Source organism: Centropristis striata, chromosome 2 (assembly GCF_030273125.1).
Source record: "Centropristis striata isolate RG_2023a ecotype Rhode Island chromosome 2, C.striata_1.0, whole genome shotgun sequence".
Lineage (NCBI taxonomy): Eukaryota > Metazoa > Chordata > Actinopteri > Perciformes > Serranidae > Centropristis > Centropristis striata.
This window is the reverse complement of record NC_081518.1, coordinates 37838978-37863573: the sequence shown is the minus strand read 5'-3', so window position 1 is coordinate 37863573 and position 24596 is coordinate 37838978. Positions and strand designations below refer to the sequence as shown.

The following is a 24596-nucleotide window of genomic DNA, read 5'->3' as shown; positions in this document are numbered from 1 at the left end:
TAGAAGATAATCAGTAACCTTTTTTAACAGTGTGTTATGTGTCTTATTAGGGGTTTTCTCTGTTTCCTTTCTATCAGCCTGTTACATTGACTGCAGTGATCAGAGCCAATTTAGATCAAACAGATGTGATTAATAGGCTATAATAATGTAGAAAAGGGTATAGAATACATGATTAAATAGAAAAAAGTGGTGTTGTGGTGGTGTAATATACTGTATAATCATTAGGCAAAGATTTGCTCTCCAAACTTCTCCTTCAACTGAAACGCCATGGCAACAGGGGCCAAAAAGCCAAAGACATGGCTCTGAGGTGAATTCAAACTATCCTCAACGATGCTCATGCTATCCAAATAGCCTGGAGGTAAGCCCTCTCAACAAGAACTAAATTTGCGAAAGTTCTCCACTAATCCTGTTAATGAAGAGAACTGTACACAGTAAAAAAAAAAAAAAAAGATTACAGTGTTCAACCATGTAGAACTGAGGACATAAAAGCGTCACTATTCATTTTTTTAACAACACACTTCACAGTGTCCTCTCCTGCTGAGGCAGAGTCTTTTTTCACAACCAGGAGCGAGGCTATCTGGTTTCTCCTACAAGAAAAAACAGACAGGTCATGAGGTTTGGTGGCCAGTGTTCATCAACTAGAGGATTTTCTAATATCCTGCATGGCAGGACTGGAGCGTAATAATGCAATTAAGACGGTGAGGTGTGCTGCAATGAGAATCTTTACTGTGGGACATTTGCTCCATTCAAAATTAATTAAATTAACCTAGCTTTCTGCTAATGTTGCACCGCGAGGCATTTTCATTTGCAAAAGATTCTCTCTCTTCTTTTTGGTCAGGGGTGATCTTTACAAATTTGAAGACTTTTTCTTTTACTGATAAACAAATGTATCTGTATGCACAGGCCTGAGATCTGAATAGTACACAGTTAACAATGCAAGGGCTGTGTTGGGAACAAGTAGCTTTGATAACTTCTTGCAAAGATAATGCAGGTATTTCTCTTCTTTATGTTTTACTGTGTCGGGAGCTTTGTGCAACAGTGATGAATCTGTCAGTGGGGTAAAAGTGACCTACACTCTGCAACAATTTATAGTATTTTTCAGGACAAAAGGTCACCTACATCTTTGAATAAAAAAATGTAAAAAAAAATCCAACTTTTTTGGTCTGAGGTACCCCCATAGCCCTGTAAGAGAAAGCAAAGTACCCCTTTATCAATTATGTTCCCTAAATACAACACCATTCATTATAAATGATTTTGTTCATTTTTAATACAATTGAACTGTCAGGATTTGAGGTTGGTTTGGTTAGCACACATCACCCATTGGGCTAAAACTGAATGTTTCTACCATTTATCCCGTACTGTAAGCAAACAATTAAAAATTTTTTTTCCAGTACTCTTAGCGAACTATTTTCACCGCTCATCCATTAAATTTAGCTAACAATTTTAACATTTTCTCCAAAACTTTTAGCCAATTGTTTCCGCCTTATATCATTTTCTTTTAGCTCATAATTCTAGCTAAGAGTTTTAATCATTTCTTCATTATTTTAAGCTACTTATTTGAAATAAACTTGAATCAAACTACTAGAACCATTTTTGCATTATTTTGAACTATTTTTACTGTTTATATATTACTTTTAGCTAATCATTTGAGGTCTTTAGTCTTTTAGCTATTTATTTTTAACATTTATTTGTTACTTTAAGGCACCTGTTTCAACCTCTGTGCTTGCTTGCTTACTAGTTTTCACACACTCATAACGCATAACTGTAACACCAAGTGTAAACGACTATCCCGCGATATATAAACCATATTGAGTTATTACAAAGCACACACCTTTCATTACTAGTGAATAGTACGTTGTCGTATATGCAATTCCATTTGCACTGTGTAACAAAAACACCTGCCGTAGCCTTGTAAAACAGCTAACCCAAATGCTATGGTTTATTGATTTGTAATGGATATGAGCCTTTGCAGGCGGTTTAAACAATTCTCTGCCTTGGCAGGATTGTAGGTGTAAGCAACTGGTAACTTTGGGAAATGTTAGCTGGCGATAAGATTTCTCTTTGCTGAATAAAAACTTATTACAGGTCCATGAATTCACCTTTATCATAATTCAAGATTCTGAGAAAAGTATCGCCTGTAGTTAGGATTGTGTTTCAAACAATTTGTGTAACAGTTAAGATCAAGTGCACACTAAATTATGCATCTGATTGCCACCTAAATTACATGGCAAACAGAGATGTTTGCTGTAAAGAAAATCATAATATGTCTTATTGCTTGAAGTTTTAACATAATTTATATATATTTTTCAAGCTCTTTGGCACTAAAGAGTTAATACTGTAGCATATTTGTCCCGTCTCTGCAGTAGAGCTGCAGCAATCAGTCGATCAACGTTGAAATAATAATCAATGATTAATCAAATCAATAAAAGTAATAAAATAGTTCACACATATTCAGACATATAAAGAAATCACTTTGGACATTGAGAAACTAGAATGGACAATTCTCACTATTTTCTGACATTTTATACGCTAAACAAGGAAAGAAAACAACCAGGAGATTAATTGTCAATGAAAATAACTAAATATAATAATTGTATGATAATAATAACAAATACAATAATTGTTGCAGCCCTATCCCACCACCTCTACAGTAGTGCAGCAAGCATTATGAGGCTTTTTCGTTGGTTCATATATTTCAAATAAAGCAACTATTTATGTTTGTGATCACTAATGCAGTTTATTCAAACAAATCTCTGTGACTGCTTTTGGAAAAATGCAATCCTTTTTGTGCACAGTGCAATTTTCCTGATGAAAGCCTAGTTGACAGTAGATGTTTAGAGCAATATGAGTAAAAGTTGTACATGGAATAATGGAATAGATCTCTGACACTCTGTGCTATTTTTTTTTTAACTGATGCTCTGTTTCACCTGAGCTGTCAGACTTGTGATAGAGGGATGTTGTACATGGGGGTGGGTGAGTGTAAGTGTGTGTGTGGGTGTGTGTGTGTGTGTGTGTGTGTGTGTGTGTGTGTGTGTGTCGGCTGCATGGTGCATGGGGGCTGCGCAGTGTGCGAGCCCCCCCCTCCTCACTGTGTCCAGTGAGGAAAGCCAGGACAGAGGAGCCCTGGGGCCAGGAGCCTGGGAGGACGCAGGGAGGTCACTTCATCCACTGGTGTCACACTCTAATTCATCCGTCAGAGCCTGCACAGGAGCAACATGCACACGCACACACACAGCGGTACACAAAAACACACTGTTGCACGGGAACATAACAACTCGCACACCCACACAAACACACATTGGGATGGTGAGGTGACAATAACTTACTTTAGCGGCTTTCAACAGGATCTCTCTCTCCTGCTCGTCCTTCCTCTGCTTCTCCATTCTCTCCAGCTGCTCGAAGAAGCGAAGCTGAGAGCGAACGTCTGCAGACTGCTCGTAGCACTCGTCATCCTGACAAGGAGATACAGAGAAAATCACTGCCACGGCAACGATTGGAAAAAGCTAAAAGCTCAGTGGCTGTTTTCGGAGGGCAACTTCAGGGCAGTCCATCTGTATTCACTAAGTTATCTTAAATCCAAAAAGCATCGTCTGTAAATAAATTGCTAGAACATGCATTTCACTAAAGCACGAGGAGGGTAGTAGAATATTTGTTCGGCATAAAATTGAGAAACTTGAATCTAATGAGAGACCATGTTTGGCTCCACCGAACTCCAAATAATTTTTAAAGAGTGTACTTTTCGCTGCAACATAGTAATATTGTAATACATTAAATGGGTCACATAACGTTAGCCAATCAAAAATAGTGGTGAACAGTAGATAATTAATTAGTTCTCTCCAGATTGCTATTCTACAACTAATCATTTATTTCATAATCAATTAATCTTTTAAATTTTCAGTTTGATTGTTAATTTAATGTATTTTGTCGACTTCTTTAGCAGGTTTTATTTATGCTTTTTGGGTGTTGTTTTATATTTATCATCTGCTTTTCCAGCCAGCTTTTCCAACTTTTTGTTCACGGATATTGTTATAAAAATGGTCTTAAACGATGTGCAATTTCATGTTTTTGTTATTGGTGATCATGAGTTTAACCTTTCTGGTATTTTCATGTTTACTTGAATTTTTCCAAATATGTCTGATACCGGATTAATACAAATGCTTTGTCCAGATGTGGTTTATACCATGCATTGTAACTGTAATTGTGGTGGAAGTGCTCTCTGTGCTCTTGCTAATGCAAGTTACATCTATAAAACAACAGAAGCTCAATGGACTTTTATCAGAACTAAACGCAGGAAAAAATATACATTTCAGACAGGTCAGGCATGCCTTTATGATAAGAATACCTTCATCATTAACTGCACATTTGGTTAAATCAACTTTAAAAGCTCATCTGGAGCAGCAACAGTCGCATCACGACAACAGACATGAACACACACTGACTTTTTCTATTTAAAGACGATGCTTATCTTTGCATATGGCGCATCACCTCCCACTTGGGAAATAAAAAGGCAGGTGTAAAAACAACTTTGCACGTAAGTCCTCAAAAGTTAATAAGATAATTGCTTATTTCAGATGTTTGTGTGTCTGTATGTCTGCTGTGCAGCTCTGTTCTCCTCTTGCACTTGACATCACTCTCTTTTCTATCTTTCTGTGTGTGTGTGTTAGGTCTGTGTGTGTGAGTGGATGAGAGAAGCTGGGTGGCACAGAGCACAAAGACACATCAGAGAAGGCTCGTCGCCAGCACCCCTACACCCACCCCTCTTTCTCCCTCTCATCCAGCTTCCCTCCTCTTTGTTGCAGCGCTGAGCCTGCACTCTTGCCGTAGCTTCTGCCGCCGCTGCCGAAGCCCGGTTGCTCTTTAAGGCCGCTTTGTCTTTTGGTCTTTTCCCTTTTCTGTTTTTTTTTCCGCTGATGTCAACAGAGTGGCTTCACAGAGCGCCGTGCCTCTCTCACACACACCTCATTTACAAAACCACAAAAAAGGAAAAGAAGGAACGAATAGAAGAAGAAGCACCAAACAAGACGGGGACAGCTGTAGCGATGTTCTTCCTCCCTCCTCCTCTTCCTCCTCTTGGTATCAGGAAAAACACATTTTCAAAGTTTCCCCCCAGTTCTCCCAACAAACGCCAAGATTTAGGCTCGTAGCTGAGATGGATTTGTGCTTTAATGCACGCCAATTAAATGTGGTTATATAGTTGCGTTATGTAGTTGCACTCAAGGGATATGAAAAGTAAAGTCACCAATAAGGAGAAAAGTATGCAGGTGTGCGCAGACGAGCACTTAGAAGTTCTTTCATATCTTAAGTTTTAGCTGACTGGCTGAGAACTCTGAGCTCTCCTGTTTATCAACTTAAAGGTAAAAATATTAACTTTTATGTGTTTATGTTAAAGGGACACTTGCATTTCTATCTGTGAGTTTATATGCAAGACAGACGAAAGTATATTTGTGTGCATGCCGCTGTGTCTGGATGCAGGCACTTTAAGTATGTGTTTGCATGAATGTCCTGATGAAGTTTCTTCCCCAACTTGAATGATTTAATATCTCGATCCACTATTTACTGTATATGTCCCAACATAATGGTGCCCATGTCTGTGAGCAGCTGCACCATTATTACAATAACAGATTTATGAGGACGGCTTGACAACATATGCTTTGTCTCGTCCTACAGATTAGTGTACATATATGTTGTCATTCTCCTTTGCTGTTAATCCGAGCAGAATGGCTTCAGTGTGTTGTGGCAGGACTGAGCTATCCAGGGCTGTACTGGCTGCATGCTAGGCATGCTGTTACTAGTTGTGTTTCCTTCAATTCATTTCAATGCAGATTTTTTTAAAGATTCGCATGAAAAAGCATGATGGAAACACCAAAATTAGAAAAATGGTTGAAAATGCACGGGAACGTTTTTAGCTCACTTGAGGTGGTTTTTGTCTTTTTCGAAAAATATTTAATTCTTTAAACAGGAGATGGAAACGATTTTTGCGAAAATAAGTTCTGATGTAGCAAACATTTAACTCACATGATTGATTAGCTGTTTCTGCTCAGCCGTTCAAGATGAGCTGACAGGAAAGAACAATTATAAATTGATCTTAATTCCGGAAGACATTTTTTCTCTCAATGGGGCCAAAGTTTTCCAATTAGCAACCTTTTTTCATTCATTACCATTAACCGCTTATCCGCAATCGGGTCGCGGGGGGCTGGAGCCGATCCCAGCTAACATTGGGCGAGAGGCGGGGTACACCCTGGACAGGACGCCAGACTATCGCAGGGCTGACACATAGAGACAGACAATCACACTCTCATTCACACCTATGGGCAATTTAGAGTCACCAATTAAACCTAAGTGCATGTTTTTGGACTGTGGGAGGAAGCCGGAGTACCCGGTGAGAACCCACGCTGACACGAGGAGAACATGCAAACTCCACACAGAAGAGCCGCAGGCGGGAGGCGAACCGGCAACCCTCTAGCTGTGAGGCGAGAGCGCTAACCACTACACCACCGTGTAGCCCCAATTAGCAACCTATTTTGTATTATTTTTTCTTTCTTGGTCAATCTCATCTTCTTCTACTGTTTTCTTTCTCATACAATCTCGGATTAGCCTACAGCAATACATTACACTGCCATCTTCTGATGAAAGTACATCTATGCAGCTTTGTTTATCCGCTCTAAACCTGTTAAAGGAAATGTCCCTAATTCACATTTTCTTTAATGCGTCATTTCAAAATTTCGCTTCAAAATTCATTTAGACTTTAATGGTAACACGTCTACTGTTTAACGATACTTATCATATCGTATTTATTGATGCTCTTAAGGGAATTTTATTACATTTTCTATTACTAGGGGACTAAAATCCTTCATTCATTTAAAATATTTGTCTATAATAGTTAGGATAGTTAGAAACAATGAAGATCAAAACCATTCATCGCAAATTAATTGTTGTTGTTGTTGCCTTTATTTTTTTAGCTTGATTTGACAGTGAGCGATACAAAGCGTTAGGGGGAGACAGAAGGGAAGACATGCAGCCGCCTGCCTACAAGGACGAAGCATCATGTGGTATTGACTCTACCAGTGTTTCACCAGGACGCCCCAGTGTGGTGAAAAACTTCATAAACAGTCCTTTATGACAGCTTTACTACACCACAACACTAACGCATGAGCAGAGACACATGATGCAAATAACAGGTGAGCAAATGAACAGACAGTTACCTTGATAAAAAAATATATATATATATTATTCTGGGTTTGAAAGTGGGTTTTGGGATGATGTAAGTACACAACGCAACAAAATATATAACATAGATCTTGTAGTTTTTAGACATTTAAAGGGGCGGCTGTGGCTCAGTTGGTCTACCGATGCTGTGTTCATCGGTGTGTGAATGAATTCCCAATGGTGGCAGGTGGCACCATTTAGGGTAGCCTCTGCCACCACTATGAATTTGTGTGTGAAAGGGTGAATGAGCGCAGTCTGTAGTGTGAAGCGCTTTGAGTGGTCGCAAAGTGACTAGAAAAGCGCTATGTAAGTGCAGGTCCATTTACCATTTACCATAAATTTGGAAAAGTTACACATTATATCTTTAATAGAACTTCGTAAAATCAGGGGGAAAGCAGCAAGTTTTTGTTCAAGAAAATTAGCATTTTGGTTCTCTGAAGGATCATTTTTGAGGATTTTTGTGCACAGTGATGGCGGTGGGTGCCATGTAATTTGGCGGCCTGATATGAGCATTCAACATTTCAATATAATATATATGACAGGAAATAAGGAAAAGCGTAATAAGTCCCCTTTAAAATGCAATAAATGACTCTGGACATATTCAGAGGCTATGTATGTTTGCTTTGTTCCTACCTTACAGGAGTCCAGTCGGTGCTGTGCGATGGTTGAAACCTTTTCTACCACAGTTCGAAGTCGAGACTGTGTGGCATGTGAGATGAATGTCACCGCCTCCATAGGGACCTCTGTGACTCCAAACTTCTTAGCTGTGAAGATACACACACACACACACACACACATTTAGGGCAAGAGTAAACTTTTGCGATGAGTATCAATTTGACACTTCTTTCTCACACAGCAGTTAATACTTCTGCTTTTTGTAATTAAAACCAGATTTTTAATTCACATCACTGATTCTGTCACATTTAAAATGTTAATCCTCTGCTTTACCATCTGGGAATTTTATAATTTAGCCTTTATTCATTTAATTCATTAAAGGGATAAACAGGTTGAAAGTGATTGTTTTATCATCATTTCTTTTGTCTCTATAATTTGCCATTTAGTGGAAATCAACAGCTAAGCAGGTAGAAGGTAATTGTTTCACTCATAAAAACACAGAAGATCAAAACTTTCACAACTCACACACACACACACACACACAGACACACAGACACACACACACACACACACACACACACACACACACACACACACACACTCCAACTGTACTCACTCACACACACATTCACAGAGAAATACTGCCTGGATTAGTACGTGCAATTAACTCCCAGAAATAGGACTCATCACACAGAAAAGTTAATTTGTTTCAGTCTTAGTGCAAATTCCAGAGTGGCTTTACTAGCTAAGCTCCTTCGAGTGTGTAAACGACATTGACCATCTCTTTTCATAGCGGAAGGATAATTTAGTTTCCTTCGAGCAAAACTCATCTGAAGTCATAACAAAAGAGAGGAGGACAGACGTTGGTGGGGTTACTATCTGTTTCCAACTTCCTTTTAAATTATTCCATTACCATAATTTTCTCTCTGGCACCCTTTTAAGTAAACCACACCAATTATTTAAATCAGCTGAACAATACATATACTCCTCATCCGCTCTAGCTTTGAAATGGATGGAGGGAGCCCTGTTAGCCTTATAATTACAGTGGCAATACATGTGGCAATGTCACAAGGTCAAAGAAAAACATTAATAGGCTTCTGCTTCCTAAAAAATAAGATCTTTCAGGGACATTAATATTTCAGAGAGAGTTTAAGAGACTTAGCCAGAGAGCCACATTACTGTGAGCAAAAACACATTCTTGAACTCGTACAGATACAAATCACTATTATTCACGTAGGAAAAAAGGGCCCATAACACAGCTAGAAACAGACTAATGAACTGAAGAGCTTTGATATTTTGCTTAACTTCTACAAGATGGAACAGATAACAAGAATAACCTGCGCCAAAGATTGTAACATCTCTGGTTCGGTGGACATTTGGCATGTCGGTCAGTGGGTCTGTGGGTCCAGACTGAACTTTTCAGCAATTATTGGATGGGATGTAATTAAATGGTGCAGACCTCAATGAATTTCAAACAATGCATCCTAATGAATTTGGTAATCCCCTGACTTTTTCTCTAATGCCACTATGAGGTCCACATTTGTGGTTTTTAGTGCAATGTCTAAAGAACTATTGGATAAACTGCCACAAAATTTGGTCGAGACATTCATGACCCATTTAGGATAAATTGTACTCACTTTGGTGACCCCCTGACTTTTCATATAGCGTCACCAGCAGGTAAAAAGATATATGTGTACAATACATTTATGACCAAATACCTGCAAAACTTTTTAGCTTAAATAACTTGTATCTAGTGCTAATTAGTAAATTTTAGCATGTGAAGAAGCAAAACTAAGATAGTGAACATTATACCTGTGAAACAATAGTATTTTAGCATTGCCATTGTGAGTATGTTAGCATGTAACCCGTTATCAGTCTTTAGTGTCTGCATGAGAAGCATCAGGGTTCCATTAACGCCAATGTTAACCCATCCACGTCATTATTAGCTGGTCAGAGCAACAAATTTAATGTAAACACCATGAAGGTCCATTGCGGGAGGGCAGGAGGGGATGGGTCAAGCAAACAGCCAACTTTGTTGCAGAAACCATTTCCTGTGAACACGGAAGTTTATTTTTAAAGCTACTAAGCATGTTACAAGCCGATAAATCACACCATCGCTAACACATCCAAAACTGACACTAGAGGGGTACCTGGAGCGTCGGTATATGACGCCAACAGCCACTGACCAAGTGTCGGTATCTGATGAGTTGGTAGTGAAAATGTGTTGTAACATGCTGGCGTCGAACTTGCTGCTTGTAGCCTACACCTCTTTTTGTTTGATACTTGTTATCATCTACATATATCATAATCTATAATTATTTTTTTAAAGGAAAATACAGTCACAAAAAAGGCTTTCAAAAAAGCTCACCCCCCAGATAGTAAATGGACTGCACTTATATATCGCTTTTCTAGTCAAAGAGATTCACATTATAGACGATGCTTATTCAGCAATTCACCAGTGGCCGAGGCAACCCTACGTGTCGCCACACACATTTACTCACACACCGATGAACACAGCATGGGGAGCGATTTGGGGTTTAGTTTCTTGCCCAAGGACGTAGGCTGCCCTGGTCAGGGATCAAACCACGGACCTTCCAACCAGTGGACGACAGCTCCACTAACTAAGACACAGCCGGCCCAATGTTTGGGTGTATGTGTGGAACACGTTCCCTAACTCAGCTATTCTCAACATTGGGGTCCCGACCCCAATTGGGGTCGCAAGATGATTTCTGGGGGTCGCCAGCTGACTGGGGGAAGTCAGCTCTGTCGCCACTGTGTTAAAGTGTTCATGTGTTAATGTGTATTTGTCTTTGGTCATTTAATGTCTTTTTTTTAGTAATTTTGTGGGGTTTTTTAGTCATTTTGTGTCGTTTTTTTGGTCATTATGTGTGTTTTTTTTGTCATTTTGTGTCTTTTTTTGGTCATTTTGTTTCCTTTTTTGGTCATTTTGTGTCTTTTTTTGTCATTTTGTGTCTTTTTGTTGTCATTTTGTTTATTTTTTGAGCCATTTTGTGTCTTTTTTTTGTCATTTTGTGTCATTTTTGATCATTTTGTGTCATTTTGTGTCATTTTGTGGTCAATTTTGTGTCTTTTCTGACAAATCCCAAAGTAGCAAGTTATTACTTTCCAAGGAGCCTCTGGCTTGAAGCTGCCTGTTACACACGTAGGAGGTCAGAATGGACCTTTAAACTGATAGCAAAGGACTTAGATTAAAAGTAACAATCAAATATAAAAATATATACATATAAATGCACAGACAGAGAGATGTTTTAGTTGTTGTCTGCTTCATTATTTGTCCAAAATTCGTCTTAAAAACTGAGTTTGTATGATCTGAACTGTGCGTGTGAGATTCTGTTTAGTGAGCGGGGGTCACGGACAAAATGCATGTTTAATTGGGGGTCGCGACTCAAAAAGGTTGAGAACTACTGCCCTAACTCAACCTGTCTATCCGCTATCCACGTATGTATCCACTTATTTTTATGTGCAGTGTAGAGCTTATTAAGATTTGATATAATAGAAGGTATGTGTAATTATTGATATATGAAAAAGGTGTTATGTAAACAATTATTATAATGTTAACCATGCATTATGTATGAATTTTCCTATTCTGTCTCTTAAGTCTGAAGTCTAAAGAAGAGCAACCGCTTGTAACGTAACTTCAGGATGTGCCGTGTGGGGATTTACAGTGTGTGGACATTTGTTCTTGTTGTCATTACTTGTGTGTGTCATGCTGGTCTCTTGTTAGATGACACCATAGACTCTCATACCGAAGCTGTCTGCTCATCACTTTAAACACAACAGACAACATCAGAAAATACAATGGAAAAACACGATCTGCATTGGGGCCTGGCAACTTGAATATTTATTTAGTATAGATCTGAATGGTATCCATAGCAACAAGGGTCCCCCTGAAAAGTAGCTGGCAGTGAACATGTAAAAGGTCCTGAATGACCCAACTATATTACTTTCAGTGTATAACACCTAAAACTATATGACTCTTCTGCTATCAAACACATGGTAACCCAGGATAAAATCCTCCTGGTGCAGCTGCCACCCCTCACCTGAAATGAGCAAGTCACATTTTCTTAAAGGGAAACATGATGCCAGATGTGGATGTGCTGATCTTCTTTCGATCACTCAAAATTAACTCAAAATCATTTCCACTGCACATCTGGACTCGAGGTCCAGTAAAACCATAAAGACCACTCCAGAGATACCATTGCATCATGAACATGCGTTAATGCTTTATATTAAGGTCCTTGTAATAACCATTAATTAACAAGTAATAAGGCCCTTGTAAGTCCTTACAAAATGCTTATTAACATTATTGTGTGTTTATAAGCTTATATAAGTGTTAATAATGGCATTACAAACACCCATGACCCACCCATTATGTCTTTGCCATGCCTTTATTAATCTTATTTTGTTTGCTTATTGATATTAAAATATACTTTATTGCTCATCTATTATAAGTTAACTATAAGTTAACTATGCTTTTTGCAACTACCGGATCTAAAGCGAGAACAATGCCTTATTACTTGTTAATTAATGGTTAAGGACCTTATTATAAAGCGTTACCGAACATGCTAATGTTCTTATTGAAGATCTACAAAACAAACAGACCGCATTAGCAAATTCTCATGACCCCTTGGTGATCAATGATGTGCTAAGAAGTTGGTGTAGTCTAGTGTAACCTGGAGTGAATTTTAAATTGTTGATCAACCTAATAAAGCCTTCGCCCTTTTAAAAAATAGTGAGCAACCATCTATTGCAAATGCAAGGGCAGTATTCTTGACATTCTAGTAAGTAAATATCCAGCGACTTCGGCATTTCTCAAGTGTAAAATGCTTTTCTGATATTTATCTTTTTAATATTTATTTTTGTTTAATTGAAGGGTTTTATGCATACACTGATAAATCCTGACTTGCCAAAATCAATTGCAACCAAGACAGATAAAAAAAGAGTGGGCAAAACAACAAAAAACCAAGAAAATACTATTGTGATTAGTAACTACAACTAAAAAAGAGACCATGGCAATTTGATTATTCAGTGAGTTTCAGTTCCAATGATGATTCACTCTCAAACAAGCTCAAACAGCAAACATTAGCGTCAAGCAAAGTGAGACTTAAGTGACTGCAGCGTTCCCTGGCTGTAATGTGCTATTTAGATACTGTAGTTTAATATCTGTACTGGTAATTAAAATATCAGTTGATTATGTGATTGTGCACAAATTAGAAACCCAGAGACACCTTGTTTAATAATTAACTTCACTCCACCATTTCTGATGCCAAGGGAGAGGATTTGTCTCTCATGTGTTACAAGTAGAGGGCTGACATGTTTGTGTTTTCCCTCGTAGCAGTTCATGCTAGTTTCATTGTAAAACTGACATGATGCGAACGTGGCATGAGGCAATTCCTTTGTTTTGAAAGTCAATCAAGTTCAGGTTGCAGGAAATGATGCTGAAGAACACATAACATCCAATCAGAATGACCCATTTTAGGATAAATGTCATAATTTCTTCTTAGCCATTAAATTGTGCTACCAAGATATATTTGACAATTATCCTAAATTAATAATTCACGCCAATATATTTCTTTGCATTAGACTATTTTAAAGTAGAATGTGATAAAAATACATCTTGGGCTTCAGCCAAAACAGTGACATGACATATATGAGACTGCATCATGTTGATATGATGTTCATGTATCACCATGTGGAGCCACGATACTAACTAGCTTGCTATTTGCAGATTAATACCAGGTAACATTACAAAGCAACCAAATAGCAGGCTAACTTGAGCTTAGCTTAGGTTATAGTTAGCCAGACTTCCATTGATTTAGAGTAGTAGAAAGATAACATTTTATACAGTCTATGTGTGAGTCACACACCTTTGCTATTTACTGTCACATTATTCATTGTGTACTAAAATCGACACAGCTTGTTATAATAGATGAGTTAGTATCATGAATAACAGCATTCTCTTTATGTGTTTGCATAGACTTTGAATGTAATTGCTCTGCACAAAAAGTTCACTCCACTATTGGTGAGAACATACCATCCCTCAATGAATCAAATGCCCTCCCGATGTTGACTGTAGTTTTCCCGATGTTGATCACGTACCTATTTGGCCAGAGAGAAAAGACTCCATTTCTAAGCTAGTGTAAGCTAGTGTTACTAGCTGAGGGGAGCTAAAGAGAGGCAAGGCCCTTGGGAAAATGTCACGATTGGATTTTCCTAGCCTGAGTCTTTTACAGTGAAATTAGTACCAAGTTTGTTAAAGGCAACTGAGAAAATCAGGGAATGTCTCTGTTTTTATGTTACATTAAAATCCATTCAAATATTGGCAATACTAAGCGATTAACACATCTGAATTGCTTTACATGGAACCTTTAAGACATTTTCAGTGTGTTTCCAATCAGGTGTGTGTGTGTTGCAGATCAGCTCTGTGTCTAATATCCTATCTTCTTGTGTCTGTCCACATGTGTGAGTTTATGTGGTCAGCCCACGTGCAACGTGCACGTATGTGTCTAAGTGCATGTGTGGACCTTAAAAATATCAGTGGACTATCATAACTTTGAGATGCTTTTCTAGAGAGCTCCAGCTGTGCCTGTGTTCTGGTTCCTGAGAGGGGGGGAGGTGTTGGGTGGAGGGCTGTTTTGTAGCTTCAGAAATGTAACTCCTCGCCTCCTCCCCTCCCCAGCTCAAGGACCAGCCTGAAGAGTTCTGAGGGGAGGGAGAGAGAGGTTTGGGGAAGGAGGGCGGCACAAGTGTTTGTTTGGAGGGGATAAATAAGAGAGGAGAGGAAACGAGACACGGAGAGACATGAAGAGGAAAATAAAGATGGGGATAGAAAGAGCCAGCTAACATCCTCTCCTGGAACCAGTATTCAAAAGAGGAGAAAGGAAACAAAGGGAAGAAAGAATGGGGAATCAGGACGTCTCCACTGAATAAAAATGTAACAAAGAAAAGAAATATGCTGGGGCTCATCTTTTTGTGGGGGCAACAAGAGGGCAGGGGAGGTCACGGTAAAGTTTTAGTGGGATGTTCAAGAGTAAATGAGAAGGCAGAGCAGAGTTGAACTCTGTGCTTGTACAGTAAAGAGGTGCAGCTAAGGCTTTCTGATTGAGTGGAGCTGGCAGGCCGGGGGAGCCTCCCTCGGACTGCTGTCAGCAGAGAGCGCGGAGAGGCCAATCACTGACACAACAAAGCTGCATAAGTGCCACTTCCCCAGCAGGGGGCGCCCTAGCCTCCTGCCCTGTATCATGCTGCGTGCCCCCCCTGAGGAAAGATTTATATTTTTAAACAACCCCTCTGCCCCAAGGTGACGGGATAACAACCATGCCAAGAGTCCACGTAACGAAACATGACCCGCAGGCTTCCGTGCTACACTAAAGATACTTTAATTGAGATAAAACAAGACGAGGGCGCGAGACTCCCCGTCACGTGAAATTATGCTGTGTGTTTTTTGATCTGATGCACAGAAGCAAGATGCTAGGCGCAGTTTTATTTTGAGTAATAACGCTCATTATACGTTTTCACAGGTTTCACTGTGCAGTCGAGAGCCTAAAGTATATTTCAAGCAATAAAATTGGGTGCCTGTAGCAAAAAGAGGTAATGAAGACACTATCACTCTCATGTGATGCCGCAAACAAACCAAGACCTCTCCGCCTGTATCGATTAGCACACGCAATACTGTGTGCCTTCAGAGTGTCAAGATCCACTAAAAAGAGAGAAAGAATCAAAATCTCACTGCCAAGTCTCATTCCTCTAAACTCTGTTCCTTTAGTCCAGAGGACAATCTGACAGCCAGCCTTCAAAAGACAAACCCATAAAGTATTTATGTGTGTGCCTGGGGTCCAGTGAGTTCAGACAGCCACTGAAGAATTCATTAAAGGAGGTGAAAGAATTGTTAAGTGTATCAAATTTAAACCGAGGCCAAACAAGAAAAGGCTCAGACTGAATCACTGAAGGAGAGAAAATCAAAACTGTCTTTAGTGATGACACATAAATACAGAAAACAACATGTTCCGAACGCAAAAGACAACAGTTAGTGATTTCATCACCACTGCAGCCTGGATTTCCAGCTTTGGATTGTTGTTTAGAGCAGAAGGGTGGGGGTGCATTTCTTCTGCTGCTGTAATAACCACTTTATTTCTGAGAGGCTGGCATTTCTAACTGCAGCTGAGAACATCTACCAGTTAAATGGGTTTCAACATTGCTTCACTGCAAGATGGGCACAGTGCACTTTTCTTACCTGTTTCCAAAATTCGTCGATGGAGCAACCCCGGGTGGAGAAAGGCCTCGTCTTTACATGAGCGGATCTGCGTTCCCACTAGTTCAGAGTTGGTGGCGAGTATTCTTGCACTCTCCTCATTCAGGTTCACCCCGGCCATGGAGGCCACATCATTGATGTCATCATCATCCCTGCAACAGGAGAGACGGAAGATTAGCAAAATACATACAAAGGAAAACATTAACTTCCAATTTAGAATTCTAACAAAATTATCTCTTCATAGAAATGCACTGGTTGCCATGGTCTTTTGGCTGGTACATAACAAAATTGGTGACTGTTGTTATTTTTTTATGGTAACAACACATCAGTGGAGTTGTGAAGTGAGTGTGCTGGCTTGTTAGCTAGTTAGCATTGCTGTCTGCTCCATCTAGTTAGATCCAGCAATGCTGGTTGGAATTAGCTAGCTAGCTAACTAACTCGCTAGCTAGTTATTCCGTTATGCTTTAATGCAACAGTGGTTACAGAAAATGAGCCAAACAAAGTAGAAATATGCATCCAATGTTTGACAGTGTGTGGATGAAGCATTCATTTGTTAACTTTGACCTATTTAGCAGCTGGCTCTGCATGCTATTTAGATTTAAACCAAGTTGGCCTGCTACAACGTTTTCAATGGCAACAGTGCACATAAAAATGGCAGCCTCTCTGAGCATCCTGCTAAGCTGATTTGAATGGGAGCCTCAATTCTACTCCTATTTTATTTCTATGGATATTTTCTGCAAGAATATAAAAAAATGGTTTTGCATTCTGGCAAATTATGTCCTTTATCTGGTGAGGATTACAGATTTTAAAGTTTTAACACATCATGGTGCAGAAGACACTCCAAAATAGACGTACAGCAGAGGTACAAGGTAGTTCAGGGTGAACTAAAGTTACTAAAGTCAGTGAAGGTTGCACTGATTAGGGGGACCGGATAGCGCAGGGGAAAGGCCCATTTGGGAAGCTGTCTTTAGGGATTTTGTTGTTGTCGTAGCATTAGTGACTCCTGCTGGTTGGTCTGTCTACACTGCTTCTGTCTACACCCTCCACAGTTAGGCAGTGTAGGCTGTGGTGCAGGGGGAAATGGTCATAACAAAACGAAAGAAACACTAAAAGTTCTATAGAGAAAAGGCACAATGCTGCTTGATCCACTATGGAAGACAATTCAGTTTGGGTGTGGAGGAAAAGCATTGTACACAAAGCCTTAATATCAGTATTCATGTCATAACATTCTAAATATATTCAGCTTTTATTCATAAATATTTCCTTAGATGACAATATGCATTTGTTTTGTTACAGTGGCCTATGCTTTGGTCATAATGGCACAGAATTCCCATTGCGGGGTCTATTTGTGTCGGCACTCTGTGAGGCAGGGAGATGAAGAGCGTTTGGACGGAGTAAGGATGCTCCTGAGGATTGGCACGGAGCCGTGATGGATCTGGCTATAAACTAATGTCAACAAACTCTATTTACACACCGCTTTGCCATTCTTTGCTCGGAATTTTCTTGATGCACCGGTCATTTCTCAGTGGCATAATGCCGAGTCCACATTATTTATATGCTATTTCATATTAGCAAAGATATGGAAGAGGGTAAACATGCAGAATTTGTGTTTGGGTCATTGCATATGACTGCAAATGAGGTCCTCACATCCTTCAAAGGCTGTAAGTTTCTATGCGAGTTGCCACTACAACAAATTCCCCTACAATTATTGTACTTGGCAAGTAATGATTGTGATTCTGGCCTGAATTAGCTGAGCGGTGACGTGTTGTGCTTACAGGACTGGCCCAGAGCGAGCAGCGGATTTTCTGAGTGGCTCTGACGGAGGGAACAAAGAACCACAGAACACACACAGAGTGGCCTCTCGCCACTCACTGGCTCACCTCCACAGTCATTTACGTTCCTGCCACCGATGTTGGTTGCGACAGAACTTGTGCGTGTGTTGCTTTTGTGTATGCAAGTGTGCAGCGCGGGGCACCGAGTTCTTTCAGGCGCCTGAGCGTGGGCACACGCCATCAGCCAACTCCACCCCACCGAGGCCCTCCTGCTCCTTGGTGCGGCCACAGAGAGCCGATATGAAACTTGACACCACAGCGTGAGGTTGACAAAGACGATTAGAGCACCTCGCTGAACCTCACACACCTCTACCTTCTCTCCTCTTTTCCTCCCCTGCTTAGTCTAATTATGCCTGCACAGTGAGGATCTACACAACAACACAAGCATGGATACATAGGATTATACTCTGTGCTGCACCTCAGTCTGTGCACCTTTCCTAATGGATAACTTGGCCAGTCCTTAAAGGAAACACGCCTAAGGCCATGTTCACTCAGGTAAGGAAGAAACGCTGCTCGCTCCACAGCTTAAAACTATACATGGAGTCAGGTTAAATGCACCAGTCATGTTGATGACCTTATCATTTTCACATGTTAAGGAATGGTGACAACCAATGACACACACTGTCGACAAATGCCCAGTTATAATAGAAGAAACTGTTTAAAAATGTATATCTGTTGAACAAAAATGAGTCTCCTGTTGGACAAAGAGGTTTGCAGGAGTAAGGTTGAGATTTTCAGGCTACAATAACTGTCTGAGAAAATAACTCATTTTCACGGTATCAGGATATTACAGAATCACTATTATTATTAGTATAATTAGTTAATTAATAACATAAGGGTAGTATGTGTGAATATTCTCGCTTTTTATAATAAGAAAGATATATTTTTCTACGGACAATGAACGAATGAATGAATGAGTCAATCAATCAATCAATCAATCAATTGAAATTAACACAGTATGATAATTGTCTAGGTATTCCACAATACAGATATATTGCAGCAACCCTATGCAGAAGACAAAATGTTAGATGTAACTTGGTGTTATTCATTTTCACCGGACAGAATTTACAGACGAACTATCAGAAGTGTTGATCTACAAAACAAAAAATGCCAGCAGTAACACAGGGCAGGGAGATTACTCCACTGGCAACCACCACATTGGTACATAGTGTAAAGCTTCACCCAGTGTCCAACAACACTGGTAATATTCTGAGTTTATTATATTCTTTTTCTTGGAAGGTCTGGTTTCTGGCTATTTGGGATCGCCAAGGTTCAAATCAAATGAGAATGCCAAAGACAGGTCTGACATTAAAAGGAGGGAATGAGATATGAAATGCAGAATATTCCCGACTATACCTCTGCGCTAATAAAGCAGAGATGTAATTAGCTCCCGCAGAAGCTAAAGAGCAGCCTCTCAGTTATTGGTTTGGGTTGGCTCGAGGACATGGAGCCGGCGGTTACATGAATACATATGCATGTCGTTTCCATATCAAGCTTGTGTTTCAGAGAGGGCACGCCATAGGTGGTGGGAGGATTGCAAAGCCATTTACAGCCTGTGTGTTTGAGTGTGGTGCTGGATGGGGGTGCATACAGATCTCCAGCACCAACCCCCCTCCACCATCACCACATCACACCAACTCCCCACCCCTGTGGATAAAGGTTCCTGTGCCCAGACAGGGAGCCCTGATTGATCCCTGTGACTAACAACCAGGCCATGCAGGCTTGTTGCTCCGACACTGAGAGACACACAGGAGAAGTCTTCTCCTCAAAGCAATCATGGGGTCACTGGGTAGCTGGTGGGATAGTGTGGTTGACACCATTGCTGGCAGTGTTGCCACTACAGGGGTCATTAAACCCAGTACAAAACACTGCAAATGGTTATTAATTCAACGGACCACCCACACTCAAGTTGCAAGTATTCACAACCACAACCTGACTGGGTGTAATGTACATGATGTTTTGATGAAGGTGCATGCCAAAGTACCTTGCTTTGATGTGGGCATCAATAAAAATATATTAGCATTCCAGACTTGCGATTTTTCGTTTTGGATTGCCATCATTTTCTTCATTGTTTTTTTGGATCAGCTACATAGTGGCACAGCACCCGCTCTGAACCTAATCAAATCTTGTGGCTGCTGTGTTTCCAAGTCTCAGCATCAACAATTTTTGGGAGGTCACTTTTAAGTTCTAATTCAGTCAAATGTATTTGTAAAGGCTTCTTAGTGAAATAGGCACATCACATAGCAATTTACAGATCAACAAAGGATGTAACCACAAAGGCAAAATGAACTCCGTTTGCTGGTAAATGATGGAAAAAGGGCTGGTGGACTCATAAATCCACTGGCAACAGTGACTGGTGAACAAAAACTTTTGTTCCTTACGTGTATCTGTGTGTGTCTTTTCCTATACGAGTGTTTGTGTGTCCACCATGTAGGACAGGGTTGGATATGAAGGGCTTCGGCTGAGCTGGGAGGTTGGCAGAGGGCTGAGGGCCTCGGCTGGCTCGCCTGTGATTACAGCGGATGTTGAGTGTTTACAGAGAGATGAGGAGGGGAGGAGGGGGGCACAGAGACAGCTGCTTTCACTCTGTACTGTAAACTACACATACACACACACAACGACACAAGCACTTACACAGAAGGCTGTAGCTGCACTGGAAACCCCACAAGCCCTGCAGTGTGTGTGTGTGTGTGTGTGTGTGTGTGTGTTTGTGCTACAGCTGGCCCGCTGGGACCAGTGGCTCAGAGTGACAGCCATACACACACATCAGTCCCCGACTACAGCTGAACACGGTGCAGATGGGTGAGAGGCTGCTGGATGCTGACTGACCAGGCTGGCCATACTCTGTGGACTGCTTTTTTTCTTTCTTAAGATCACGTTCACACTTTTTATGATGTTTGCTCCTCTCTTATGTTAAACCTTTGATGATGAAGTAGCAGAATCATATCAAAGCATTTTTATGAGTAAATCAGACCTGAATTGACTAAATTAAAGGGATGCATTGATACTGTTGGATATCAGGCCGATATTGACTCAAATAGCTTGATCAGGTATTAGTGACAATGGTGCCGATCGATTCAATTGAATTTTACTCCCCATTAATTGTGAAGTTGCTGCTGCATAATTTATTATTTTAATAACAATTCAGTATATCTATATTGTTACATTGTTACATGTTGTTTTACAAAGTTAGGAAAGCAATGTTAAGTGAAGACTGACGGAAAAATACGAATCAGTGCATCCCTACTACACAGTCGCTTATAAAGTTGGAATAAAATATTTTTCACCTCTTTCCATGAAATGATTGTGACAATGTGATCTATTCTTGACAGATAAAGTGTAAATCCTCTCAAAACTTTATTAATCAATCTCTTCCAAACACATCACAATGAAAATTAAACCACAATTAACAGAATTGTGTCTGAAAACGAAATTATTCCAACTTTATAGGCGACCGTTTATATTATTCCAGTTGCTAGTTGTGAGCATTGAACATCAAACTCAGAAGAAACTTATAGGTAACTGTGAACAGCTTTTAAAGAAAACTTAAGTTCTATTTTTTCCTATTGTGATGTACAGGAAATACAGCAGCCACCTCTGTTCACAGGTCAAGTCATTATGTTCGTGTTTCAGGATTGCAATGGCGTCCGACAGATCGCCTTGTAACACCGAGCTCTGCTCCAACATGTTTATATCCTCAGGTAAGAAAAACGACAGCAAACAATAAACAGTGAATGAGGCTGAGAGGTTTCAGACTTCGGTTCAGCTGAAACCTTAACAACTAAATAGTTTAATTCACACTGTCTTAGCATAAAGATGATGCTAGAAATTAGTTTGGTTGGGAATGCCGACTGAAGACGAGTGAAATTCAACAAAACAAATGAGAGATGAAGTCAACAGAGGTCCATCACTCATTAAACATTAAAATCAATATCAGCCTCTGTAGCAACCTCATGTTTGACTAAAATTAAAAAACGTGAGTCGGGGAAGTTGAGCAGGAAGAAAACAAACTGCTTGTAGAGACAAACATGTAGATGGAAGCAAGAATGCTGTTTAGGGACCGGGCATTGTTTAGCTTGCAAGTGCAGACCAGTCAGATTTTCACCTGACCTGGATAAAAGGAAAACATGCTACGAAATGTCAGTGACACGCTTCTTCCGTGACAGTGGTGTTGCTGCGCGTTATTGGGCTTGTGTGGAAACCAGTGCGTTTGTGTGTGGAGGGCCACTGTGATCACCGCGGGGGGAAAAAGGTCGACAGTAACAAGCGAGCCTGACAGCTTAATTACCAACGCAGCTAAAGATTTATTGGTTTATCAATCAGAGCCTCGGGCGCTGCCTTTCCCCTCAGGAGACGGGAGCCATTACCATGAACCCGTTGGCCCATGTGACCCAGACTCTTCTTGCCCCAGCCCGGTCACACCAGGGCAATCCTGGAACCTCCTGCTCCTGTCAGTACACGCATACACGCATTTGATACATAAACAGAATTCTCAGATCTTTAGGATATACACATATGCTCATGTGCACCCAAGCAGGAACACAAACACAAACAAACAGAGAAATACATGCAAACATATACACACACACACACGCTGAGGGACGTATATGCTGCACACACACAAATACACAAAGACTCACACAAAACATGAACCACAAAGGCCAGCATGTGGGCGATGAACCTTTTATGTTCTGAGACAAAAGCCCAGCTGAAGCGGAGACGAGACCAGAGAGAGAGGGAGAGAGCAAAGCTGCGGGCTAAACACCGTATGTTTGACTTAACCAAAAGGTATTTTCAGAACCGCATCCAGAAATTCCAACCATCTGGACACAATTACCTTATTTCTAAATTAAGACGCAGCTCATTTGTAATTCTGTCGATGAGTTGTGACACTGACACAAGGAGAGCGACCGTGAGGGTGATCTATTGGCTGGCAGTGTGTTGCTATGTGGTGGGTGCTGAGAGAAAGGACCACCGATCAACCAGCCAGGCAGCCGGGGCAGGCAGGCAGCCAGGTGGCCAGGCAGGCAACTGGGATAAACACTCATAGCCTTAGCTGAGAGTGTAGCCTGTAGTCATGCGGAGGCATCTTAGTGAAATGCTGCCCCCATGTGACGGCTGCCCGGAACAGCAGCCAGTCTCCTGGCGAGAAGAGTTGTACCTGAAAGAACCTCCTCCGGGGTCGTTGAGCTTGTTTTTCTGATTCCCAGAGATCTGAACAGCCAGGCCCACGGGACTTTTGCCTGCTTGGATGAAGCCTCCCTTCCCCATTGTGCCTGTTAAGAAAAGGGGGATAAAACAAAGAAGAGAAGCACTAAACAAAATAGAAGAAGGAGTAATGTTATCATTGAAATGTCCCTTTCTATCTGCGTCAAATATCCTCCTGTCTAACGACTACCTTCAACTGTCTCTGTCTTCCTCGGAGGGGTAGATGGAGGGGTGGGGGTGGGGGGAGCGGTACTGTCGCTCTCCCCAGGTTGGTGCGGAGAGCGTCGCTCTGTCAATATCACTGCGCTTCACCGGCTCTCCTTACACTCCTAAACCGCATCCTGCTCCGAGACACGTTTTCCAGAGAGGCACAAGGACTGCCAGAGTGAATTTAAACTTGATTTTAACAGGCATGTTCCTAGCCAAGAGGCACACAGAAGTATTTTTAGAACTATCCCCGCATTCCAATTTATGGGCATAAAACAACCTACAGATCTTTCACTGCAGGCGATCTTGGGGAAGGGGGCAGATCAAATTTGTATGCACCTCCGATCATACACACACGCACGCAGACACGCAAAAACAGGTACAAACACGTACACACATTACACACACCACCTGAGAGCACACAGCTCTCTTAGGGGAGCGTTACGCCCGGTTGGTGTTGGGGCGATATTTGTGGGCTTCTGTGGGAAGAGTGTTTGTGAATCAGTGTGAGTAAGCAGCAGCGCAAATGTTTGAGAAGGCTTTATAACCAGACAGGAAAAAAACACCTGTTCTCTCTGTGGCTCCTGCCTGTTTACACATCTTACGGCCTACTGAGAGAACATTTAGGGTTTCACTAATGGCTATCTTTGTTTAACCTATTTTGCTGGCTCCTTATTTAACCAGAAGGTCAGACTGAGTTTGAAAATCTTGAAATATCTGGCCGTGCATGCTGCCTAACTGGGAGAAGTAAAAAAAAATACTTGCTGGCCAGAACCAGAAGCAAAGTGTGTGTCGGAGGACTTCTTCAAAGACGGAAAACTGAAACTCAAACCGACTAGAAATTTACACAAGTCTTTGTTTAATCTTTAGTCCTTAAAGGGGTTGTTTGGATTTTTTGAATTGGGATTTGATCAGGTACTTATCCAGAGTCAGTGTATTACCTACAGTAGATGATGGCAAGCCCCCAGTTTAGAGAAGCAGGCAGGAGTACCAGCATGGATACTAAGCAATGCACTGCTGTTGATGGAAGCAACAGAAAAAACGATTTTAGCCACCTAAAATAAAAAATGTATGTTATATTTACAGTATTTTCACCATTTTACCTTGCCACCACACAGCCATTTCTGACAGAAAACTGAAACCATTACAAACAACTATACTCAAAGTTACCAAACTCCTTTGGCAAAAACAGTCATTTTACTTTGCAGAGTGGCTGGTTGACCACCGTCTTAAATAGTTAGTCTGTTTGTGTTATT

The 24596-nt window shown here is 40.7% G+C and overlaps 1 protein-coding gene across 1 annotated transcript in view; it reads right to left on the bottom strand.

The window, feature by feature from the left end:
• LOC131985481 (transcription initiation factor TFIID subunit 4-like) overlaps positions 1-24596 on the bottom strand; it is a 102017-nt gene that overhangs the window by 47971 nt on the left and 29450 nt on the right. The window contains exons 8-11 of the mRNA XM_059350617.1: positions 23087-23201; positions 16076-16245; positions 7840-7970; positions 3327-3452 (exon numbers count right to left, since the gene is read on the bottom strand). Of these exons, the coding sequence (XP_059206600.1) occupies positions 3327-3452; positions 7840-7970; positions 16076-16245; positions 23087-23201 (542 nt within the window). The remainder of the gene's footprint in view (positions 1-3326; positions 3453-7839; positions 7971-16075; positions 16246-23086; positions 23202-24596) is intronic.